This window comes from Microtus oregoni, unplaced genomic scaffold (assembly GCF_018167655.1).
Source record: "Microtus oregoni isolate MIOR12 unplaced genomic scaffold, Mior012 000006F_ref0000085, whole genome shotgun sequence".
Classification (NCBI taxonomy): Eukaryota; Metazoa; Chordata; class Mammalia; order Rodentia; family Cricetidae; genus Microtus; species Microtus oregoni.
The window spans coordinates 43,103,562-43,124,069 of NW_024543065.1; the positions used below are offsets into that span (position 1 = coordinate 43,103,562).

The 20,508-nt window shown below is 50.6% G+C and overlaps 2 protein-coding genes across 6 annotated transcripts in view; both read right to left on the bottom strand.

Moving 5' to 3' along the window:
• Nucleotides 1-614: 614 nt before the first annotated feature.
• Nucleotides 615-9,456, bottom strand: Syt5 (synaptotagmin 5). Of its 3 annotated transcripts, none has more exons than XM_041653882.1 (9): nt 9,186-9,456; nt 8,086-8,223; nt 7,355-7,527; nt 4,504-4,623; nt 4,246-4,413; nt 3,012-3,179; nt 2,725-2,839; nt 1,861-1,994; nt 615-1,139 (listed from the first exon to the last, which is right to left on the bottom strand). In XM_041653882.1, the coding sequence occupies exons 2-9, from the start codon at nt 8,162-8,164 to the stop codon at nt 939-941; spliced, it is 1,158 nt and encodes a 385-aa protein (XP_041509816.1). In that variant the 5' UTR covers nt 8,165-8,223; nt 9,186-9,456; the 3' UTR covers nt 615-938. The 3 variants fall into 3 exon arrangements, with proteins under 3 accessions (XP_041509816.1, XP_041509815.1, XP_041509814.1); XM_041653881.1 differs by having other exon boundaries at nt 2,725-2,842; nt 8,086-8,188; nt 9,186-9,455; XM_041653880.1 differs by having other exon boundaries at nt 2,725-2,842; nt 9,186-9,454.
• Nucleotides 9,457-10,320: 864 nt separating this feature from the next.
• Nucleotides 10,321-20,508, bottom strand: part of Ptprh (protein tyrosine phosphatase receptor type H) — a 36,884-nt gene continuing 26,696 nt past the window's right edge. For 2 of the 3 annotated variants that reach the window (XM_041655010.1, XM_041655012.1), the window contains 9 exons: nt 20,425-20,472; nt 17,179-17,269; nt 15,616-15,706; nt 13,952-14,028; nt 13,703-13,837; nt 12,353-12,475; nt 12,059-12,219; nt 11,135-11,270; nt 10,321-11,045 (listed from right to left, as the gene is read on the bottom strand). In XM_041655010.1, the coding sequence (XP_041510944.1) occupies nt 10,881-11,045; nt 11,135-11,270; nt 12,059-12,219; nt 12,353-12,475; nt 13,703-13,837; nt 13,952-14,028; nt 15,616-15,706; nt 17,179-17,269; nt 20,425-20,472 (1,027 nt within the window). In that variant the 3' untranslated portion in view covers nt 10,321-10,880. The remainder of the gene's footprint in view (nt 11,046-11,134; nt 11,271-12,058; nt 12,220-12,352; nt 12,476-13,702; nt 13,838-13,951; nt 14,029-15,615; nt 15,707-17,178; nt 17,270-20,424; nt 20,473-20,508) is intronic. The other variant, XM_041655011.1, reaches the window with a different exon arrangement.

Below are 20,508 nucleotides of genomic sequence, written 5' to 3' on the forward strand. Positions count from 1 at the left end.
AACCTACCTACTTTGTTTCCTTGATAAGAGTAAGTCATGAGGAGCAAAGTCTGAGCTCATGAGTTTAAGTAGAGGCTGGGAAACTTAGGTTAAAAAGATGACTAAGGTTGAGGATGAATAGTAAAGTGATTCCCTAGAATCACCCAGTGAGGGGCTGGGGGTGTGGCTCAGTGGTAGAGCCCCTGCCTAGAATCCCCCAGTGAGGGGTTGGGGTGTGGCTCAGTGGTAGAGCCCCTGCCTAGAATCCCCCAGTGAGGGGCTGGGGTGTAGCTCAGTGGTCCAACCTTTACCTGGCTGGTGAGCACATGGACTAATTAATTTACTGTAAGGGGGTTCTCCCTGACCCCTCACAGCAGCCACACCATAGGTATTATCATCATCACAAGTTTTTTCTTCTTATGAGGAAACCGAGGTTCAGAGAAAGAATGGATAAGTATATGAATGGGTTAGTGGTAGGTGGGTGGGTTTCCCTGGGTGGGTGTCCAAGGTGTTCAGTGTTAATCCGACCTGGCATGCCCTTGGGCTGGGAGGCCAGCGTCGTTCTTGGTTCCAGCCACTGGGTCCTGCCCTCCTTCCCCTCCGTACGCACATCAAGGAACACTGGGGCTGAGTCGCCAAGCTGCTGAGTATTTATTTGGCCCCAGGAGCAGTGCACAGGGGTTAAGCTGTGTGGGAAGAGCTAAGAGACTGGGAGAAAGGAGATAACAGGCCTCGCAGCTGATTGTCAAAGCAGAGGGTAGGATCCTGGGGCAGGGGATGCCAGACTTAACCACCTCCCTGCAGGATCACTGTGGTTTCGGGGCATGGGAGTGGTGCTGGAAGTTAGAAATATTTCCTGTGTGGAGGTAGGAACAGATGCAATGTCTGGAGAGGCTTGTGGGGAGAAGTGTAGGGGCTGGGAGCGAGGGATCTGGTCTGGTGCTTTCCTGATATAGGGATCAGGGCGCAACCATTGGCCTGGATCGGTCAGGGGGCCGCAGCGAGTGCCACTGGGCAATGGGCCGCCTGGGGTTGGCCAACATGTCAGCCCAGTGCCGTAGGCCAGCCCCACCAACGGCTGCACCCACTGCCACTCTCCCGATGGCCTCATTCTTTCCCAGCTTGTCATAGTCCAATACAGTCAGCTCCACCTGGACTTTCTGGAGAGGGTGAGAAAGGAAGGAGGCATAGGGAAAGGTGTAGGGGTCATGCCAAGGACATTCCCTGTGATCAGGCTATGTAGGGACATTGCCACGGGAGTTTGGGGCAGGGAGGAGTGGCAATTGGAAAAGACAAAATGGTACCCAGGAATTTTTGTTCCTTTGAAAAGTAAATTCTTCCTTCCTTCCTTTTTTTCCTGTTTTAGACAGGGTCTTACTATGTAGCCGTGCCTGGTCTAGAACTTGCTATGTAGAGCAGCTTGGCCTCTACGGAGTGCTGGGATCAAAGGCATGTGCCATAACACCCAACTTCTACAGAGATAAACCCACAACACCCATGGCCCAGAGCTTGGTAGGGCCTCCTTAGAGATCAGGACTCAGAAGAGGGGCAAACATGCAAGTCCTTGATATGGGTGCGGTGATCCAAAGACTTTAAAATAGGAACTAGAAGGTCTAAGTTTGTTGGGGGCGGGCCTTGCTGGGGACACGCATTTACTGTCCACACATGCATGTCTTGCTTAGGGGAAAGCATGCCCAAGGCCAGGTTCTAAGGCCAGGCCTCCTGGTCTCCAGAGGAGGAAATGGAGACGAAAAGTATGACCTCAGACCTTAGGGCTGGTTCTTCACTGATGCCCAGGCCTCTTTCCCTTTGCCACTACCATCCTTGGGGGTTCCCGTGGTGGAGCCGTCTCAGTAAAATCAGGGACATGGCTGCACTCACCTGCACTTGGTCACAGGGCACCTCGAAGCTGAAGGCCTCGTTATAATAGGGGTTCAGGGTGTTCTTCTTAATGGTGGTTTTCTTCTTCCGAACCTTTTTGCCTCCCTGAAGCAGGTGCACCTTCACATAGGGATCTGGGGCAAAGAAAGGCATCCTTTAACTCCGCACTGCTGGGCTCATGGGATCAGGCTGTGTGGAAGCCTTGAAGAATCTCTTTTGGACCCAGATAGAATCACCCCATGTACCCCTCAGGTGTCCCTTTTCTGGATAGGATCAGTTCTGTATCCCACAGCAGTATGGGTTCTGCTATCCCCTAAGGGACCTCCCAGATCAAGAAGCTATCAGAACCACTAGTCAAAAACACACCCCCTGTCCTGATTGGTGCTTGTCATGGTTGTTGTTTTGTTATCAAATCGATACAAGTTAGAGTTATCTGAGAAGAGTGAACCAAAAACGAGAAAATGCCTTCATGATGTTGCCTGCAGGCAGGAGGTAGTTTCCTAATTAGGGGTTGATGTGAGGACCTTTCCCACTGTGGGTAGTGTCAACCCTGGACAAATGGTCCCAGATGTATAAGAAGCAAGCTGAGAAAGCCATGGGGAGAAAGCCAGGAAGCTGAACTCCTTTCTGCCCATCTGCAGCAGCTCCTACCTCCGGGTTCCTGCCTTCCTTGAGTTCCTGCCCTGACTTCTGTCAGTGATCGAATGTCACAAAATAAAGCTGTAAGATTAAACGTTTTCTTCCCCATTTTTTTTTAAAAATCATAGTCTTTATCACAGCAGTATAAACCCTAACACTCACTCACATACACACACACACACACACACACACACACACACACACCATTTTTTGTTTTGCACACACCTGAGAGTCCTCCTACATCCATCTTCTTCAGGTTTTTAGCTTCCAGAACAATGACGGTCAGTTTTCCGGCCGTGGGGACATAGCGGAGAGAGAAGCAGATGTCCCCCAGTTTCTCCTGCTAAAAGGAGAATGGAACCTATCACCCAAATCGGCCCCTCGGCTGCTGGCCTTGGAATGGAATGCTCCAGAGTCAGGCACCAGGGAGGTGGAGCCAGCTAGTTCGCCCTCTCGAAAGCCTGTTATCTGATTGGTCCAGAGTAGGGATGGGCGGGGTCACGCACGCTCACCTCCTCTTTGGGAGCCGTCTGCAGCTCTCTCCAGGCCTGCACCGGCCGGCCCAGGTTCACTGAACTCATGGGCACCCGCACCTCCCCAATGGCATCATTGCGGGAGAAGCGATCGAAATCGTATACTGCCATGACCAGCACTCTGCCTCCCAGTTCCACATACGGCACCTGGAGGAAGGGAATACAGGGGGGCAGGATAGGAAGCCAGGGAGAGAGGGTGTGGGGGATAGAATATTCAGGTGGAAGTGGAGTGGGGCTGTAGACAGTTTCCTTTGGGCTGCCAGCTCCCAACTAGCTACACAGAGACTTCTTATTAATTATGAAAGCTTGGCCTTTAGCTCAGGCTAGTCTCAACAAGCTCTTACTGATGTGGTATTCCCCCCTCTGTATGCTATGAATATATTTTATTACCATTGGTTAATAAAGAAGCTGGTTTGGCCTATGGCAGGGCAGAATATAACCAGACTGGAAGAGGCAGAGGGTAGGCAGAGTCACAGAGATGCCATGTAGCTGCTGAAGGAGAAGGACACCGGAACCTTACCAGTAGGCCACAGCCTCATGGTGATACACAGATTAATAGAAATGGGTCAATTTAAGATGTAAGAGTTAGCTAGGAATATGTCTAAGCTATTGACCAAACAGTCAATATTAATTAATATAGTGTCTGTGTGATTATTCAGGTCTGGGCAGCCGGGAAACAAACATGTAGCTCCATTTACATCTTACAACTTAAATTAACCCCATTTGTATTAATCTGCTTTCTGCCATCTGATGTTAGCTTGCACCTTTTGTTTCATCTCCATGTCTGGCTGGCGACTCTGCCTTTCTTTTTCCCAGAGCCTTCTCTGTCCCCAGAAGTCTTCCCCAATCTCTTCCCGCCTAGCTATTGGCCATCCAGCTCTTTATTAAACCAACCACAGTGACATATCTTCACACAGTGTACAAATACCCCATAACATGGGCAGTGAGGTTCCAGGGACCTCAGTAAAGTACAGGGATGGGCAGAAGAAAACTCACGTGAATGGACAAGGATCAAGTCACAGACAGCCCAGGCACTGCAGTGTTCCCGGGGACAACTCCAGGTCCCGAGGAACCGCCTCCCACTGCCTATACACACAGGCAGCTGCTACCTGAGCTGTATCTTCTTCCAGGGAGAGCGGAAGGGGTCAGTCCTTAGCATTCCAGGGTCGAGGGGTAGGCTGAGGACCATGGGGTGATGGCAACAGGAACTCACCTTGAAGGCAAAGGTTTCCTCAAAGTGTGGATTCAGGGTCTGCCGATGCACCTTGGTCTCATGTCGCCTCCGCTTGTCTGGCAGCAGATAGACGCTAACATAGGGGTCTGAAGAACCTCCTAGGTCCAACGCCGCCAGCCCTTCAGCTTGCAGGATGCCCACCAGGAGCTGCAGGGCCCAGACACAGAAGAAGGACTCTAGTCCAGCCTCCCACCCAGGGTCTCCCCTTCCAAAGCATTTGCCCTCCTTCACACCCACCTGACCCGTCTGGAAGTCATAATCCAATGAATACTGCAGTCGTCCTAGCTGGTGCTTGTCTGGTACCTGCTGGCCTGGCATGGATGGTGAGGGATCCAGCTCCTCTATTTCAGGCTGAACCTAAAAAACCAGGGACTTCTTGATGGAATCTTCTCTGGAAACTAGCACCCTCCAGGCTCAGAAACGTCAAGAGGCTCACGGACCCCTCCCTCTTGTCTAAACAGTATTTGATTAGTAATGTCTGGAACAAGATATGGTTACAAAGGCAACATATCTGTCAGCATTTGATTAGTGATGTCTGCTATAGGAACCGACAGTGAGACACAGTCTGGGACTGTTTCTTATGAATGTACTGGGATAACAGTACAAATTACCACCATCATCTTGCCACAGGAAAAATGGTATATTTACCACGTGCTTAGCATTTAGTATATAAGGGTTTTTTTAACCCACCATAGACTCTCAAAGTCTAGTATCCATCAGAGACTAGTGGTAAAATATCGAGGTCACCTCATTAGGGGTTCTGATTCATGAGGTCTGTGTGAATTCCATCCAAAATTTACATTTCAACAAAGTTGGAGGTGATTCTGACATACATGGCCTTTGAAATCACTGATTTAAGGAACAGAAATGGAGAGTGGGTTCCAGGATCCCAAAAAGAATCCTTCTAGGTAATAATTATAACAACATCTACTTGTTGTGAAAGGAGGAGAAACATGAGTTAATTACCACGAACCGCAGATGTAGCTCTCAAGGTCACACAGACGAAAAAATGGTCCCCAGGGTTGGAAACCCAAGACTGCCTGGCCTGAATTCCACTCTGCCCTTGGGGGCATAATATTCAGATTCTACCAAAGTCTATTCATTTTTTTAATATTGATTTTTTATATCTTAAGTTGTGTGTAGGCGTGTGTCTTCATGTGAATACGTGCATGTGAGTGCAGCTGCCCATGGGGGTGAGAGGTATTGGATACCCTGGAGATGTTGTAGGTGGTTGGGAGCCATCCTACATGGGCACTGGGGACAGAACGTGGTCCTACATGGCACTGGGGACAGAGCGTGGTCCTACGTGGGCACTGGGGACAGAACGTGGTCCTACATGGGCACTGGGGAAAGAGCGTGGTCCTACGTGGGCACTGGGGACAGAGCGTGGTCCTACGTGGGCACTGGGGACAGAACGTGGTCCTACATGGGCACTGAGGACAGAGCGTGGTCCTACGTGGGCACTGGGGACAGCATGGTCCTACGTGGGCACTGGGGACAGAGCATGGTCCTACGTGGGCACTGGGGACAGAACGTGGTCCTCTGGAAGAGGAACAAGTGCTCTTTACCACTCTCCATACCCCCTAAGTCCTCGATGTGTGTGTGTGTGTCCATTGGTGTGCATTCATGACATATATGCTGATCTCTCTCTCTCTCAGACATGCTGTCATATAGCTCATGTTAGCCTCCAACTTGCCGTGTAACCACGGATAACCTTGAATTTCTGGATCCTCCTGCCCCGCCTCCCAAGATCTGGGATTACTGGGGTACACTACCACGCCTTATGTGGTGCCGGGGATTGAATCCAGGGCTTCATATGGCCAGGAAAATGCTTGGCTGTTGAGCTACATTCCCAGGACCCTGTCCCTGTCTTGGGCAAACACCTCCTTACGTGGAGAATGCTCAGTCTTCCAGATGCCCCACTATGGGACACTGTGAACAACTCTCCATTGCTTCACCTCAAGACCCAGTAAGCCGTCCTCAACACCTGCTCTTCCTTTGACCGGAATGCTCTTGTCCTGGCTCTCAGCGAACTCTGTCGTTCTGGTCTAGCCATAGAAGTCATCAGGAAACTTCCTCTGACTCTAGGGCTGTTCATACCACAATGTCTGTTGTGCCCTGCTTATGACAACATCCTAAGTAAGTCACTTCTCCAGAATATTTAGGGCAGCATGGCTGTAAATAGGTGTGTGTGTGTGTGTGTGTGTGTGTGTGTGTGTGTGTGCACGCCTGTGTATGTTGCTATACTCATCTATTCCTGTGCACGTGTGTGAAGGTCAGAGGTCAGAGGGTGTCTTCCTCTCTTACTCTCTACCTTACTTTTTGAGACAGGGTCTCTCACTCAAGCTAAAGTTTACCATTTCTCCTAGACAGGCTGGTCATGAAGTTCCAGGAATATACCTGTTTCTACTCCCTCTCCACCCCCACTGCTGGAGCTATAGGCATGCATGGCCACGCCCAGCTTTTGGGTGGGTAAGGGATCAGAACTATGGTCTGTATGCTTGCTTAGCAACCACGTTGCCTACTGGTTTTTTCATTTGTTTATTTGGTTTTGTTTTATAGATTTATTTACTTTATGTGTATTAGTGTTTTGCCCACACGTATGTATGTGTATCACATATGTACCTGGCACCCACAGAAGTCAGAAGAGGGTGTTGGTTCTCCTAGAACTATGCTTACAGATGGTTGGGAGCCACCATGTGGGTTCTGGGAACCGAACCTGTGTCCTTTGTAAGAGTAGCAAGTGCTCTTAACCACTGAGCCAGCTTCTCAGTCCTGTTTTGTTTTGTGAGGCAAGGTCTCACTTTTTAGCCCAGGCTGGCGTTGCAGGCACTATATAGCTTCGGTTCATTTTGAACTCACGGCAACCCTACTGCCTCAGCCTCCCAAGTGCTGGGATTGCACATGTACACCATCACACCCAGCTCAGACTGGAGAGTTTTTGTGGACAGTTACAAGCTCTGGTCCCCAGAATCCAGTGGACAAAATGGGATTAAGAAGTGGAGGGACCAAAGATAGAGGACAGCTGGGGACATTGGGGGCAGCCGGGTGTGCAAAAGAAAGGGTCAAGAAGCTGTCCGTGTCACACCTTATCTATGTAACTCCGGCCCAGCTCTTTCACTTCCTGAAGGTGGACTTGGGCTTGGGCCTGGCTCTTCTTGCCCATCCGTCTCCGACAGCGCTTCCGGTAGAGACAGAAACAGCTGCTGAAGATCAGGAGGCCTGAGCCCAGTACGATGGTGGCCAGGACCCAGGCAGGCACTGCAGAAGGATGGACACAAGATGCATCGAAGCTCTGGGAAGTCGGCTGGCTAGCTCAGCCTTGACTCCCTGTGACAGCTTGAATCTTAGCCTGGATGCCACTCCAGCCAATTCTGTCCCATTTTAATCCCATGTTTACCTTCCAACCAGTCTCTCCTATAAAACCCAGTTGATGCTCTAACCCACGCTGACATGATTTGCTATCTTTTTGTTGTTTGTTTGTTTGCTTGCTTGCTTGCTTACAGTAGTGACGTCTATACACACATTTTGATGTTCGCTTAACTCCTATTGCTTTTAGAAGACGCTTCTTTGCTCGCTCCCGGGTCTCGGTTTCCATTCACCCATTTATGATCCCATTCCATGCCCCACCCTTGATCCGCTTCTGGTTTTCCTCTCAGACCTGTCTTTCCTTTTCAGCAGTTCAGAGTCTACTCTGGGATTCTGACCCATGATCCCTGCCGGATTTTCCAGTTCACCAACCCGAGTCTTTGCATCTGAGTCCCGCCCCTAGGGATCCCGCGGGGGTTTTCCTCTTGGGCTAGCCTAGGTTTCTCTCACCTGCACCCTGCCTGATGCGGCTGGAGTCTGGAGGTGTCTCAGGCGAAGGAGAGCCAGGGGTAGGGGGCTCCGGGAACATGGCGTCGGGTTCCTGCGGTGTTTCCTGCAGAGGTACCCAAGTACCCTATCCCCCCACTCCTACCCCCAAGCATCCATTGAGCTTTCGGCGCATCAAAGACTTTCGGTGCACATTGGGAATGAATCTCGGCCTTTCCAGGCCCAGGGCGGGCTTTGGGAGAACCCAATTCCATCACAAAGGGACGCTCCCTCTCTGCAGGCATCCCCCAACCACCTCTTCTGCCCCTTCCTTGCCCTTCCCAAGGGCTTGAACCGGAAGTGGGCGAAGGCAGGCATGAGAACCAGCAGACCGCTGTTGCCCAGAGAGACCGCCAGGCTGCAGGCAGGGTGATAGCAAGGCTGGTTGCTGGGCAACGAGCCTGTTGCCAAGACAACGGGAGGGACTGACGCACAGAAACGAAGGCCGGGCGGTGCCGGTGCATGGGACTCGGGACAGGGATCCCGCGGCCCTGCGAGGGTGGTTGAGGGCGGTCTGTGCTCTGTGCATCCCCAATGGCTTCTCCCTCCACATCGGACCCCTTGCACCACCGCTCTTGCTGGTGAAGTGGGGAACCTGCCCCCGCACCTCTGTTGGGCACCCACATCCTCTTGCTCGCGAATCTCTCGTGCGCACCCCGACTCTGTCCTCACACCTGTTCTCGTGACCTAGTCGGCGTTCACTTCTCTCTAAACCCCAGATGGACATCTTCCCTACTCTGTCCCCCACATCCTTCTCTCGCCCGCGTCTCTGCTGCCCTCTGTTGTCTGGCCTCGGTCTCTCTCTCTCTCTCTCTCTCTCTCTCTCTCTCTCTCTCTCTCTCTCTTTCTGCTTTCTGCCTACCGACCTTCTCTCTTTGTCTCCACACCTGTCTCTCCTCTCCACACAGCAATCTCCTAGGTTAGGGCTTCAATCTGCTACTCAGAGTTGATTCTTGTCAGCGTCCCTCCACCCAGTCCCTCACCCCTACCCCTGCCACACACCTCGGTCCCTCTACGAATAGAACTGAGGATGTGGCTTGGTCAGAGGGTCCCACAGCTCCTACCTGCTAGGTGGCTGGATAGGACCCTCCTGAAAGCGCCGAGTGGTGGGCTGCCGGGACCCCGCCCCCAGCACGTGGGCGGATGGCGCTCTCCGGTGTGCTGATCTAGCTCGGCGGGGTGGGGGCGCGGCTGAGTCCAGCCAGGCTGGTGCCTGTGCCCCTGTGTGTGAACGCGCGCGCGTGTATGAATGTGTGCATATGTGTGCGTGCGTGTTCTGCCCCGGAGAAAGGAGAACGCCCTGCTCCGCCCCTCGGCCCGCCACACCCGAGAACCACCATGGCGCCCACGTACGTTGATCTTAGTACCCTAGAATGTTCTGACGTCTGGCTAAGTCATCGGACATCTACAGTGAGCACCAGCCCCCGCAACACACACACAAAACAGACTTTTTTACAATGCAATTAACTGGATTCCAGAGCACTTGGTTTCAAGATCCATGAGAAGCTCCTCTGGAGACCAAGTACTAAGTTACCCAGATTCTCAAGGCAAGGAATAGGAGCTTCCAGCATTTCTGCTCTCAGACATCACTTCCCCTTAACCAATCCCTTACATCCTTGGCTGCAGCCAACACAGAGGTCTAGTACCTCACCCCTCTTTGAAAGACGTGGCCATCCGAATCTGTATATGTGTGTGCGCGCGCACCGTGTGTATAGTGGTGCACGTTCATGTGTGTGAAGGTGAGAAGGCAACTTTGCATGTTTTCCCTCCACCTTTTAAAAACTTAAATTACATTTATTTATTTGGGGGGGGGAGTGGGCGTGTGGAGGTCAAAAGACAGTTTGAAGGCATTGGCTCTCTCCAGCCACCATGTGCACTCCTGGGGACTGACCTCAGGTCACCACGCTTTACAGGAAGGGTCTTTTCCAGCTGAGTACACAGTGGCCCTGTCTATCTTGTCTTGAGAGACATTCTCACTGGCCCGGAACACACCGAGTAGGCTAGGTTGGCTGGCCATCAAGCTCTAGGGACCTGTCCACCTCTGCCTCCTCACTTCTACCATTACAAGCAAGCCTCACCACACCCAGATTTTTCCACATGGGTTCTGGGGCTCAAATTCAGGTCCCCAAGCTTGCAAAGCAAGCTGAGCTATCCTTTTGTAGTGAGTGATGGAGTATAATGGGCTCTTCACGTTCCCTCCATGTGTTTGCTCCAGTTTTAATGTGTGGAACCCCCTCTTCTATCCCAATATTATCTCCAGAAACAAAAACCCACCTTCGAGGAGAATAGTTCAATAAATTATATGGACGGAAAGAATGTGCAGGCAGGGGGTGCACGGAGACCACAAGCAAAGGGGCTCCCTTCAGCCTCTGATTCAAGGAGACTGATTCCATTTCTGAAATAATCGGGGGAGGGGCAGGTACCTGCCCGCCCTGGTTCCTCAAGTAGCAGAATTCCAGATCCTGATTCTTTCTTCTAAATCCAGGCTCCAGTCCATTTCTTTGAGACCCTGCATGCCCCAGCCACAGCCACCTCCACTCAAAGAACAGGAAATCCCTTGTTGCCCCTGTCCTTAGGCTCCCAGCTCCCACAAGGCTCAAATCAGAAGTACAGCAGTCCCATCCTGTCCTTGGACAACAGGAGATGACTTTCCAGTGGGCTGGGGAGGCTGAGACTCCAAACCTCACTTCTCCTGGAGGTTCAGGATTCTGGGCTTCAGCAGGGGTCCGTATCCAGCCTGATTATTTCTGTGTGTAGGCTCAGCACCCAGTAGCTGAGACCTCGGACTCATGGGGTCTGATGGCAGCTACATTCTCATAAATGAAGTTTGGCACATTCTCATAGATCGACTCCCTTAGGATGAGGGAGGGGGCTGACTTCTGGAGGAACCTCAAGATGCATTGGTGGAGGAATATGTACTGGGCCTGGGGGGGGGATGCACAGAGATGAGGAATGCTCCCCCAAAGGGTACCTCATTCCCACACCATGCTCACACCCCCTTAGAGCCCCTCACCTCTGTCTGCACCATCAATGGCCGGCTCTCTCTCATCTTCTTCACGAAGCTGAAGGGGCCCACCAGCCCCTCACACTCCAGCTGTCGGAGTAGGACGTCCAATGCAATGAGGGTGCCCGTCCGGCCCACGCCAGCGCTAGGCAAGGGACAAGACAGGGGTCAGGCCTCCAGAAGAAGGGGAAGTCTGGAGTTCTAGCAGCTGAGATGGAGTGGTTTTGGAGCACCCAGAAGGTGTGACACTCAACAAGTCGCAGGGTTTTTTGTTTAGTTTTGTTTTGCTTTGCTTTTTTGAGACAGGGTTTCTCTGTGGTTTTTGGAACTAGCTCTTGTAGACCAGGCTGGTCTCGAACTCACAGAGATCCGCCTGCCTCTGCCTCCCGAGTGCTGGGATTAAAGGCATGCACCACCACCTCCCGGCAACAAGTCGCAGTTTAAGTGGGGACTGTGGGGCAATGACAGTGACTAGCAGTTTCTGCCTCCATGTTCTGTGAACTCTGCTTGGTCTCGTCACTGCTCCAAGCATAAAAATGGGATGTATCCGCACACCCATCTCACAGGTGGCAACGTGAAAGTTGAGGAAGTCATGTGACTCGGGCCATGCAGTTAATAACAGGTCTGGAGCTGAAATTCACAGGAATAACTCCTAAACAAATTGGTGTGGGGTTTGTTGTTGTTGTTGTTGTTTGATTGATTTGGCTTTGGTTTTTCAAAACAGGGCTTCTCTGACTCTCCTGACCAAGCTGATCCACCTGCCTCTGCCTCCCAAGTGTGGGATCACAGGCGTATGTCCAGCCCCTAATTGATTTTTAAAGATTATATTTTTCTTTTAATTATGTGTATGTGTGCATGTCTGTGATGGATTCAGAGTCCCTGGGGACAGGGAACAGAACTCTCCAATGGAGAGACTTCCAGGGTCACACTCACCTGCAATGTACAATGGGAGGACCCCCATCCATGCTTTGGTCCACCCACTCCCGCAGCACCTTTTGGAAATCCAGCAAAGGGTCTGGGGAGTAAGGAACTCCATGATCTGGCCAGGCCAGGAAGTGGAATTGGCGCACAGAGTGAGTCTGTTGTTCTCCCACCTGAAAGGAGATGAGGGCTGAGCAGGGAGAGTGTAGAGACTCCAGAAGCTTCTATGCCTAACGGGGGAGTTTCTGGGCCACACACTGCAGGGAGATCTCTTGAGGTGTTCTTGGTAGGGCTGAAGGGACTCACATGGAAGAGCTGAAGATCCCTCACTGTCCAGTTCTCCTTCACCTCCTCACTCATCAACGTCACTTGCAACTGCCCATGCGTACAGGGCTGCGCATCCAGAGGCCAGTAATGCTCGCACTTCACCTGGGCAGGGAGACCAGGACAGTCAGAAAGCAGAATGGGGCATGTGCGTGTGTGTGAGCACACTGGGAATGAACACGCATGTGTGTGCATACGGGTATGGATGCCTGAGACTGTTGTCACGAGACTTTTGCAACCACACTCTACACTGTACTCACTGAGACAGGGAGCTTGCACACTATGACTAGTCTGGCTGGCCAGCTTGGTACAGAGCCTCCATTTTTCTGCCTTCTGAGGGCTAGAATTACAAGCGAGTCACTGTGCTCACTTGGCATTTACGCAGGTCTGAGGATCCAAGCTCCGGCCCTTGTGCTTCCAGTGTTAAATCCCTTACCCACTGAGCCATCTCCCCACCCCTGAGAACAAGACATCTTTTCATGTTGGTTTTTTTCCCCCTGAGAGGACCTACTTGGGCTTTATTTGAAGTCAAAGATGACCTTGACTTATGGTCCTCCTGCCTCTATCTTCCAGAGTGCTGGATTGTATAGGTTTGTGCCACTTCATAGGTTTCTACGGTGCTGGGAATTGAACCTAGGCCTTCATGCATATTAAGCAAGTACTGGTCTCTTTGATGATTCTTCTAGTCAAGGTGAGGATATGCTTGCTACTCTGGCAACAACGTAGGACACAGGGGTGCCAGATCGAATAGATTCACACCAGCCAAGAGGGTTCCTTCATCTCAAGGTCTGTGGAGCCTTGATATAGTTTGAATGTGCTTCTTCTAAAAACTTGTGAACTGAGAGCCTCATTCCTAAATTCATAGGCAAACAGTATCTGGAGATGAGGTCTATGGGAAGACACTAGGATTAGATGAAGTCATAGGGGCCCTCAGTATGATATTCATGATTGTATACGATGAGAAAGAACTGAGCCAGCACACTGGCTGTGCCTCACCACGTGGTACTTTCCATCATGTCGTGATGCAGGAAGACCCTCGCCAGGTGCCAGCATCATGATCTTGAACTTCCCATCCTCCAGAAGCATGAGACACATGAACCTTTGTTCTATATCTGTGGCAGTCACTCACAGCAGCAGAACATGGATCATGCACACACACACACACGCACACGTGCACACACATGGATCACATTACGAAAGTGGAGGGGATGGTTCCTTGTTGGAGATAGATGCAGGGGTGTGTAGAGGGACTGCACCAAGTCAGAGTTCAGGCAGGACAGGGTCAAGGGTTGGTGCTCAGTGGTTAGCACCAGGACAGAGATCTCTTCTCACCCGTCCAGACTCCATGCAGTTGGTCAGCATGACCAGAGTGTGGCTCTTCTGTTCCCACACCAGACGCCAGAAATCACCCACAGTGTGAGGCAGGGGACCCTGGGTTGCAATAAATTCCTTGGAGCTCCAGAGACCCTAGTTGAGGAAAGCAGGCGTGTCAAGGAGAGGTCATCGGTTGGCCAGCACCCCCTTCAGCTCTTTATCTCTCCAGACTCACGAAGTGTCCCCCCCCCCCCACTGCCACCTTACAGGCATGAAGTTGGCGTTGATATAGTCGGAGCCTGGTTCCTCATGAAGGGGCTTCAGGGGCACCCGAGACCAGTCATCTAGGAGAACAGAGCAGCATCAGCAATGAAAACAGGGCTCGGAGAGCCAAGCATTGGTGGAGCACTCCTTAGGAGGCAGAGGCAGGCAGGTCTCTGTGAGATCAAGGCCATCTTGGTCTGCAGAGTGAGAGCCAGTACAGCCAGGACTGTTAAACAGAGAAACCTTGTCTCAGAAAACAAAAAGCAAAAGCCAACCAAACAAAGAAGGACTGCGAGGGGGCTAGGCTGGTAAATGGCTTGTTGCACAGATATGGCCTCAGTTCCAGACCCAAAACTTATATCAAAAAGCCAGGCATGGGAGAGTAGGCTTGTAATTCCAGCCCTGGGGGGGCGGGGCAGACAGGAGGACACCACAGGTTGCAGGCCAGCCAGACTCGGTGAGTTCCAGATCAGTGAAAAATGCTGTTTCCAAAAGCACGGCAGGGCTGGCTATGCGGCTCAGCTGCTAGGTAGAGTGTTTGCCTGGCTTGCAAGAAGTCCTGGGCTGGATCCCTAATGCTGCATAAAACCAGATGTTGTGATAGCTGTAACCCAAGCACTTGGGAGGTAGAGGTGGGAGGATCAGAGTTAAAGATCATCTTTGACTACACAGTGAGTTTGATGTCAGCTTGGGCTACTGGGACCCTGTCTCAACAAAACCAAAATTAGGTCCAGCAAGATAGCTCAGCAAGGTACTACCAAACCTGATGAACTGAGTTTGATCCTGGTCCCCACATGGTGGAACAAGAGAGCTGACTCCTACCGGCTGTCCTCTGACCGCCACAACAGGCTGTGGTATGCATGTCCACCACCACCACTCTAAATAAATAAAAAATGCAAAAACAACCAACCCATGGTGCCAGGGAGATGGCTCTGTGGATAAGAGCATTTGCTGTTCTTGAGAGGACCTGGGTTCAGTTCCCAACACCTATGTTGCGGGTGCACACCCACCTATAACTCAGCTCCAGTCAATCCAAACCTTCTGGTCTCCACAGGTGCGTCCATATACAAACCTCTCTCTCTCTCTCTCTCTCTCTCTCTCTCTCTCTCTCTCTCTCTCACACACACACACACACACACACACACACACACACACACACAGAACAAATTTTTGTTGTTTTGTTTTGTTTTTGTTTTTTCGAGACAAGGTTTCTCTGTAGCTTTGGAACCTATCCTGGAACTAGCTCTTGTAGACCAGGCTTGTCTGGAACTCAGAGAGATTCTCCTGCCTCTGCCTCCTGAGTGCTGGGATTAAAGGCATGTGCCACCACCACCTGGCTCAGAATAAAAAATTTTTTAAATACAAAATTAGAAGTGGCTAGTGACTGAAGAAGACTTCTGGCTTCCACATACAGATCCGCACATACCTGCATGCACATGCATGAAAACACACACACATACAGTGCAGCAGAGGAGGGGGGGGAAGGAGGGGGGGGAGAAGGGGGGAGGAGGAGGAGGAGTAAGAGGAGGAGGAGGGGGAGGAAGAAGAGGAGGAGGAAGAGGAAGGGGGAGGAGGAGGAAGGAGAGAGAGCAAGAGAGAGAGAGAGAGTGCAGGACTGGGGTCTGGCAGACTCCACGGGGAGGCAGATGCAGGTGGCAAACACTCACAGGGCAGTACATTCCTGTAGCGGTTCTTGGATGTGTTCTCTGGAGCCAGTGCTGTCGTCTGAGACTGGCCTTGGCCCTCCGGAGCCAATTGCTAGAGGCAGAGAGAGAGAGAAGAGGTTCAAGGTGTTGAATTTTCCTCAATGCCCTCACAACTCCACGTGCCCTCCTCTGTTCATCCATTGAATATTTTTGTTGTTTGTCTGTTTGGTTGGCTCTTTTCTTTTCTTTTCTTTTTTGTTTTCTTCAAGACAGGGTTTCTCTGTGTAACCCTGGCTGTCCTGGAACTTGCTCTGTAGACCAGGCTGGCCTTGAACTCCCAGAGATCTATCTGCCTCTGCCTCCTGAGTGCTGAGATTAAAAGCATACGCCACCACCGCCTGGCTATCCATCGAATCTTGAGACTCGTGGCACTCACAAACATTGAAAGGATATGAGCTTCCTTGTTGGGGATACTTGTGAGGACTTAGGGTCAGCTAGGGGCTTCCTCTGACGGATGCCCTGAGGAATAAGGTGTCAGGGAGTCCTTGTGCTTAAACAAATATCCGTCATTGTTTCAGGGTTTCAGAGAGTTGGAAAGAAACCCACTTGGCAGTTTCTGCATGACTAAAAAGAGGTAAACTGGGAAATTGGCTCGGTTGGCAGAGTGCTTGCTTAGCATGCCCAAGGCCCTGCATAAGCCAGGTTCAGGGAAACACACCTGCAGTTCCAGCATTTCAGAGGGCGGGGGAAAGATCATAACTTCAGAGTCATCTCTAACTGTATAGCACATTCCAGGAGAGCCTGGACTACGTGAGACCCTGTCTCTAAGAGGAGACGGGGCTTATAGAAGATCTACAGGCGGTGGTGGTTGCTGGATAAGGAAGAGACGTTTTCTCCACTGCTGCTGTGCTTTACTCAGTAACCCCTCACCCAGATTCCTGGGAACAACACTAATACAATTCATTGGTCCATGAGTACGCATGCGCACACACACACACACACACACACACACACACACACACGGTGGTTGAGAAGTAGAAAGGGGGGACTTTGGAAAAGGAAAGATAAGCACCAGTGAGGGGGGACAGGACAAGAGAGGAGGACAGGGAGGTGACTATAATCTAAATAAATTATAAAGGCCAGCAAGATGACTCATTGGATAAAGGTGCTCAGAATCAAGCCTAAGGACTAAGTGTGATCCCTAAGAAAGTCCCAAATGGCACACACACACACACACACACACACACACACACACACACACACACGGAAACTGGGAAGATGGCTCGATGGTTAAGAGAACTGGCTGCTCTTACAAAGGACCTTGATTCAATTCCCAGCACCCACATGGCTGCTCACAACCATCAGTTGCAGAGGATCCAGCGCCCTCTTATGGCCTCTGTAGTCATTGCATATGCATGGTATATGTACATGCATGCAGGCAAAACACCTACACATAAGATAAAAATAAGTAAATCCAAACAGTTAAGGGCAGGTGAGATGGCTCAGTTTTCAAGCTCAACCCAGAAGGGCCTGGGAATCCGGGGCACGTGGGTTACCAGCCGTGATGCCTCTGCTCTCACCCACCTGATACTCCTCAGCAAATCCATAGTTGCTGTCCTTCTCCTTCACCCTGACGTGGTCAGCAAAGTCTTTGGCTAGGATATCCCCTGGGACGCTGCGGCGAGAAGAAAGGTAAAAAAATAAAAAAATAAAAAAATAAATAAAGACCTTAAGCACCTTGAGGCTGGCAAGATGTCTGAGCAGGTAGAGGGTCCTAACACAAAGCCGGATTGCTTGAGTTCCATCCTTGGTAGCCACGTGCTGGAATGAGAGAACTGACTCCCGTGGGTTGTCTTCGCACATCCACGCCTCACATACACTCCACGAAATAAAAAAAGTAAATGAAGCACCGAGCATTTGGGAGGCAGATGCAGGCAGATCTCTGTGAGTTCGAGGTTAGCCTGGTCTACATAGTGAGTCATCATGATTTTGATCCAGCAATGCCACTGTTGGTTAAATCCACCAAAGAAAGAACAATCTCAAAGCCGTCGGCTCAGCATCGTTCACGGCAGCGTGGCTCACAGGGGGACCAAGGTGCTAGCGACACAAGCGCCCATCAGTGGCCACGCATGGTCATACACAATAGAAACCCGGGGTTTGTGATATTGAGGCAGGAAGAGCACCAAGAGTTCAAGGCTAGCCTGAACTACATAATGAAACCTTGCCTCTAAAACAGGACAAGGGCCAGCAAGATGGCTCAGCAGGCAAAGTCACTAATAGATAAATTGACTACCTGACTTTGATCCCTAGGACCCGTATGATGGAAAAGAGAACCAACTCCTTCACACACAGACGCGCGCACACGCGCACACACACACACACTCAGGCACGCACGCATGCTTTCACGCACGTGTACACCACACACATGCTTGCACACCTTAAATGTAATCTAAAACATTTAATAGAACAAGAGCCAGCACCAAGCATCCATCAGTAAATTAATGGATGAACCAAATGTGATCTATTCATACAGTGAAGTATTATTCACTGTATAATAAGGAAGAAGATGGGGATAGCAAAAGGGCTCAGCGGCTAAGAGCACTGGCTGCTCTTCCTGAGGGCCTAGCTTTGATTCCCAGCGCCCACATAATGACTCACAGCCATGGCGACTCCAGTTCTGGGCGATCCGACGCCCTTTTCTGTCCTCTGTAGGTACTGCATTACACACGGTGCACAAGCATGCAGCAAAGCACCCTTGCACATAAAAAACTTAATAAAAATCTTAAACAGAAAACCCTATCCCCCCCGCCCCCAGAAGTACATTGATATCCTTGCTGTCTTCCGCAAGACTCCACCTGCCGAGCCCCACCAGACCCCTCTCTGGCATCGCTCCCTAACACCCTTCCCTGTGTTCACACCACCCAATCTCAAAGATACACGGTGTGCCCTAAGCACCCCGACTGCTGCTACCTGCCTGTCCCCATAGTGGGGGAGCCCTTACCCCATGTACAGAGACTGGTCTCAGTCCTAGCCAGAGTAACTCCACCTTGCAGCCATTTATCTGTTCTTTATCTGAAACTTTCAGAAAGCAAAACTACCCTTCCCATAGCCTGACAGAATTTCCTGAGGCTGCCCGAATCCTTCCCAGAAGCCTAGATGCACAAACTCTCTTTGTGTGTGTCTTTCTTTTAAGGCGGCCTGTAGTCACTTCTGCTGTTTGCACACACGGTGGCGCTCAAGGCCTAGGTTTCTATCCTTCCCGCTCCAGCTTGTCTGAGCCCTTTCAGCTCTCTGTGTCACCCCTCCTCAGAAGCAGGAACTGTCCCAAGCCCTCCTGACTTCCTCAGCTCTTTGCTCATGTTCGTAGTTGGCTTCAGCTTCCCTCTAGCAGCTTTTTTTATTACGCATTTTATTCGGTGTGTGTTGGGGTGTGGGTAGGGAAGTGTGCGTGCGCCCTGGTGTGTGTGTGTGTGTAGGTTAGTAAACAGCTATGGGAGTCATGTTTCTGTCCACAGTGAGGACTGGACTCCGGTCATCAGGTGTGGCAGCAAGTAGCTTCATGACTGAATCATCCTTTTCTTCTTTTTTGTTTTGGTTTTGTTGTTCTTGTTACTGTTGCTGCTGTTGATTCAAAACAGGGTTTCTCTGTGACACAGCCCAGGCTGTCCTGGAACTCACTTTGTAGACCAGGCCTTGAACTCACAGAGATCTGCCTGCCTCTGGTTCCTGAGTGCTGGGATTAAAGGCGTGCGCCACCATGCCTGGGCCCCTCCTCTAGTTGTCATGCCCTGTCTAGAGTGTTCCTCGACCTTCTTCTCCTCTCTTCTTGCGCTGTTTGTCTCCACATATACAGCATAGTCTATGTTATCTTGCTCTTCAGCCCTTCCTGGTGCTAGAACACAAGTTGAGTTAGATGCCCAAGACCCACATGTGGAAAGAGAGAACCAGCTCCAGCTCCCACAAGAGTCCCCTGACCTCCTCACATGCATGTGTAGTGTGTGGACACAAAGACACAAATGTAAAGCAGTTAGGATGGGGACTGGAGAGATGGCTCAGTGGTTAAGAGCATTGGCTGCTCTTCCAGAGGATTCAGGTTCAATCCCCCAGCACCCATACCCTCATGGCCACTCACAGCCATCTGCATGTAACTCTAGTTCTAATGGGATCTGATGCTCTCTTCTGCCCTCCTCAGGTACTAAGACTCCATGTAGTAAACAAACATGTATGCAGGCAAAACACACATACACATATGCTGTGGAGTAATCCTACTGTACACAGGCAGGAAGTATTGAACGGACAACCAAACTAAGGATGAGATGAAGAAGGGCAGAGTCAGAGATGCCAGCAGATGTAGGGAGAAGCAAGATGAGCATGCTGTACTAAGAAAAGGTACCAAGCCACATGGCAACTCATAGATAAGAAATATGGGTTAATTTAAATGTAAGAGTTAGCTTGTAACAAGCCTGAGCTATTGGCCAAAGTATTTAAAATTAATATTAAGCCTCTGTGTGGTTACTTGGGATCAGCTTGCTAGACAGAAACTTCTACCAACACACATAAAATAAATAAAATTCAAAATTAGGCTGAATATGATCAAATCACATTGTGTATATGTATGAAATTGTCAAGGAATAATAAATAAAGTTTTTAAAGGAAAAAAAGGAGAATTAACTCTAGGCTGAATCTCCAGGAATTAGCTGTGGCCCATTGCAGGAGCTCACAATCCCCTCTGAGACTTGGTTTGCCCTCTGACCTATCCAGGGAGCAGCAAATGCCCCCTTGCTTTACCTGACAGTGATTTCCTCAGATGCTCCCCTCCACCCAACACACCTGAACACCAGATCCTTGGGCGTTTTCTTCTGCTGGCTCCTCTTTCTTCTGGAAGAAAGACACTGGGATGTAAAACTCCAGCTT

Excerpts from the sequence above, each read along its gene's own strand:
- Syt5 (XM_041653881.1), bottom strand. The coding sequence starts at position 8,164 with ATGTTCCCGGAGCCCCCTACCCCTGGCTCTCCTTCGCCTGAGACACCT. Across the intron at positions 3,180-4,245 it reads AGGAAACCTTTGCCTTCAAG|GTGCCGTATGTGGAACTGGG; the intron begins GTGAGTTCCTGT and ends CCCTTCCTCCAG. Across the intron at positions 2,843-3,011 it reads AGACGGCTCCCAAAGAGGAG|CAGGAGAAACTGGGGGACAT; the intron begins GTGAGCGTGCGT and ends TTCTCCTTTTAG.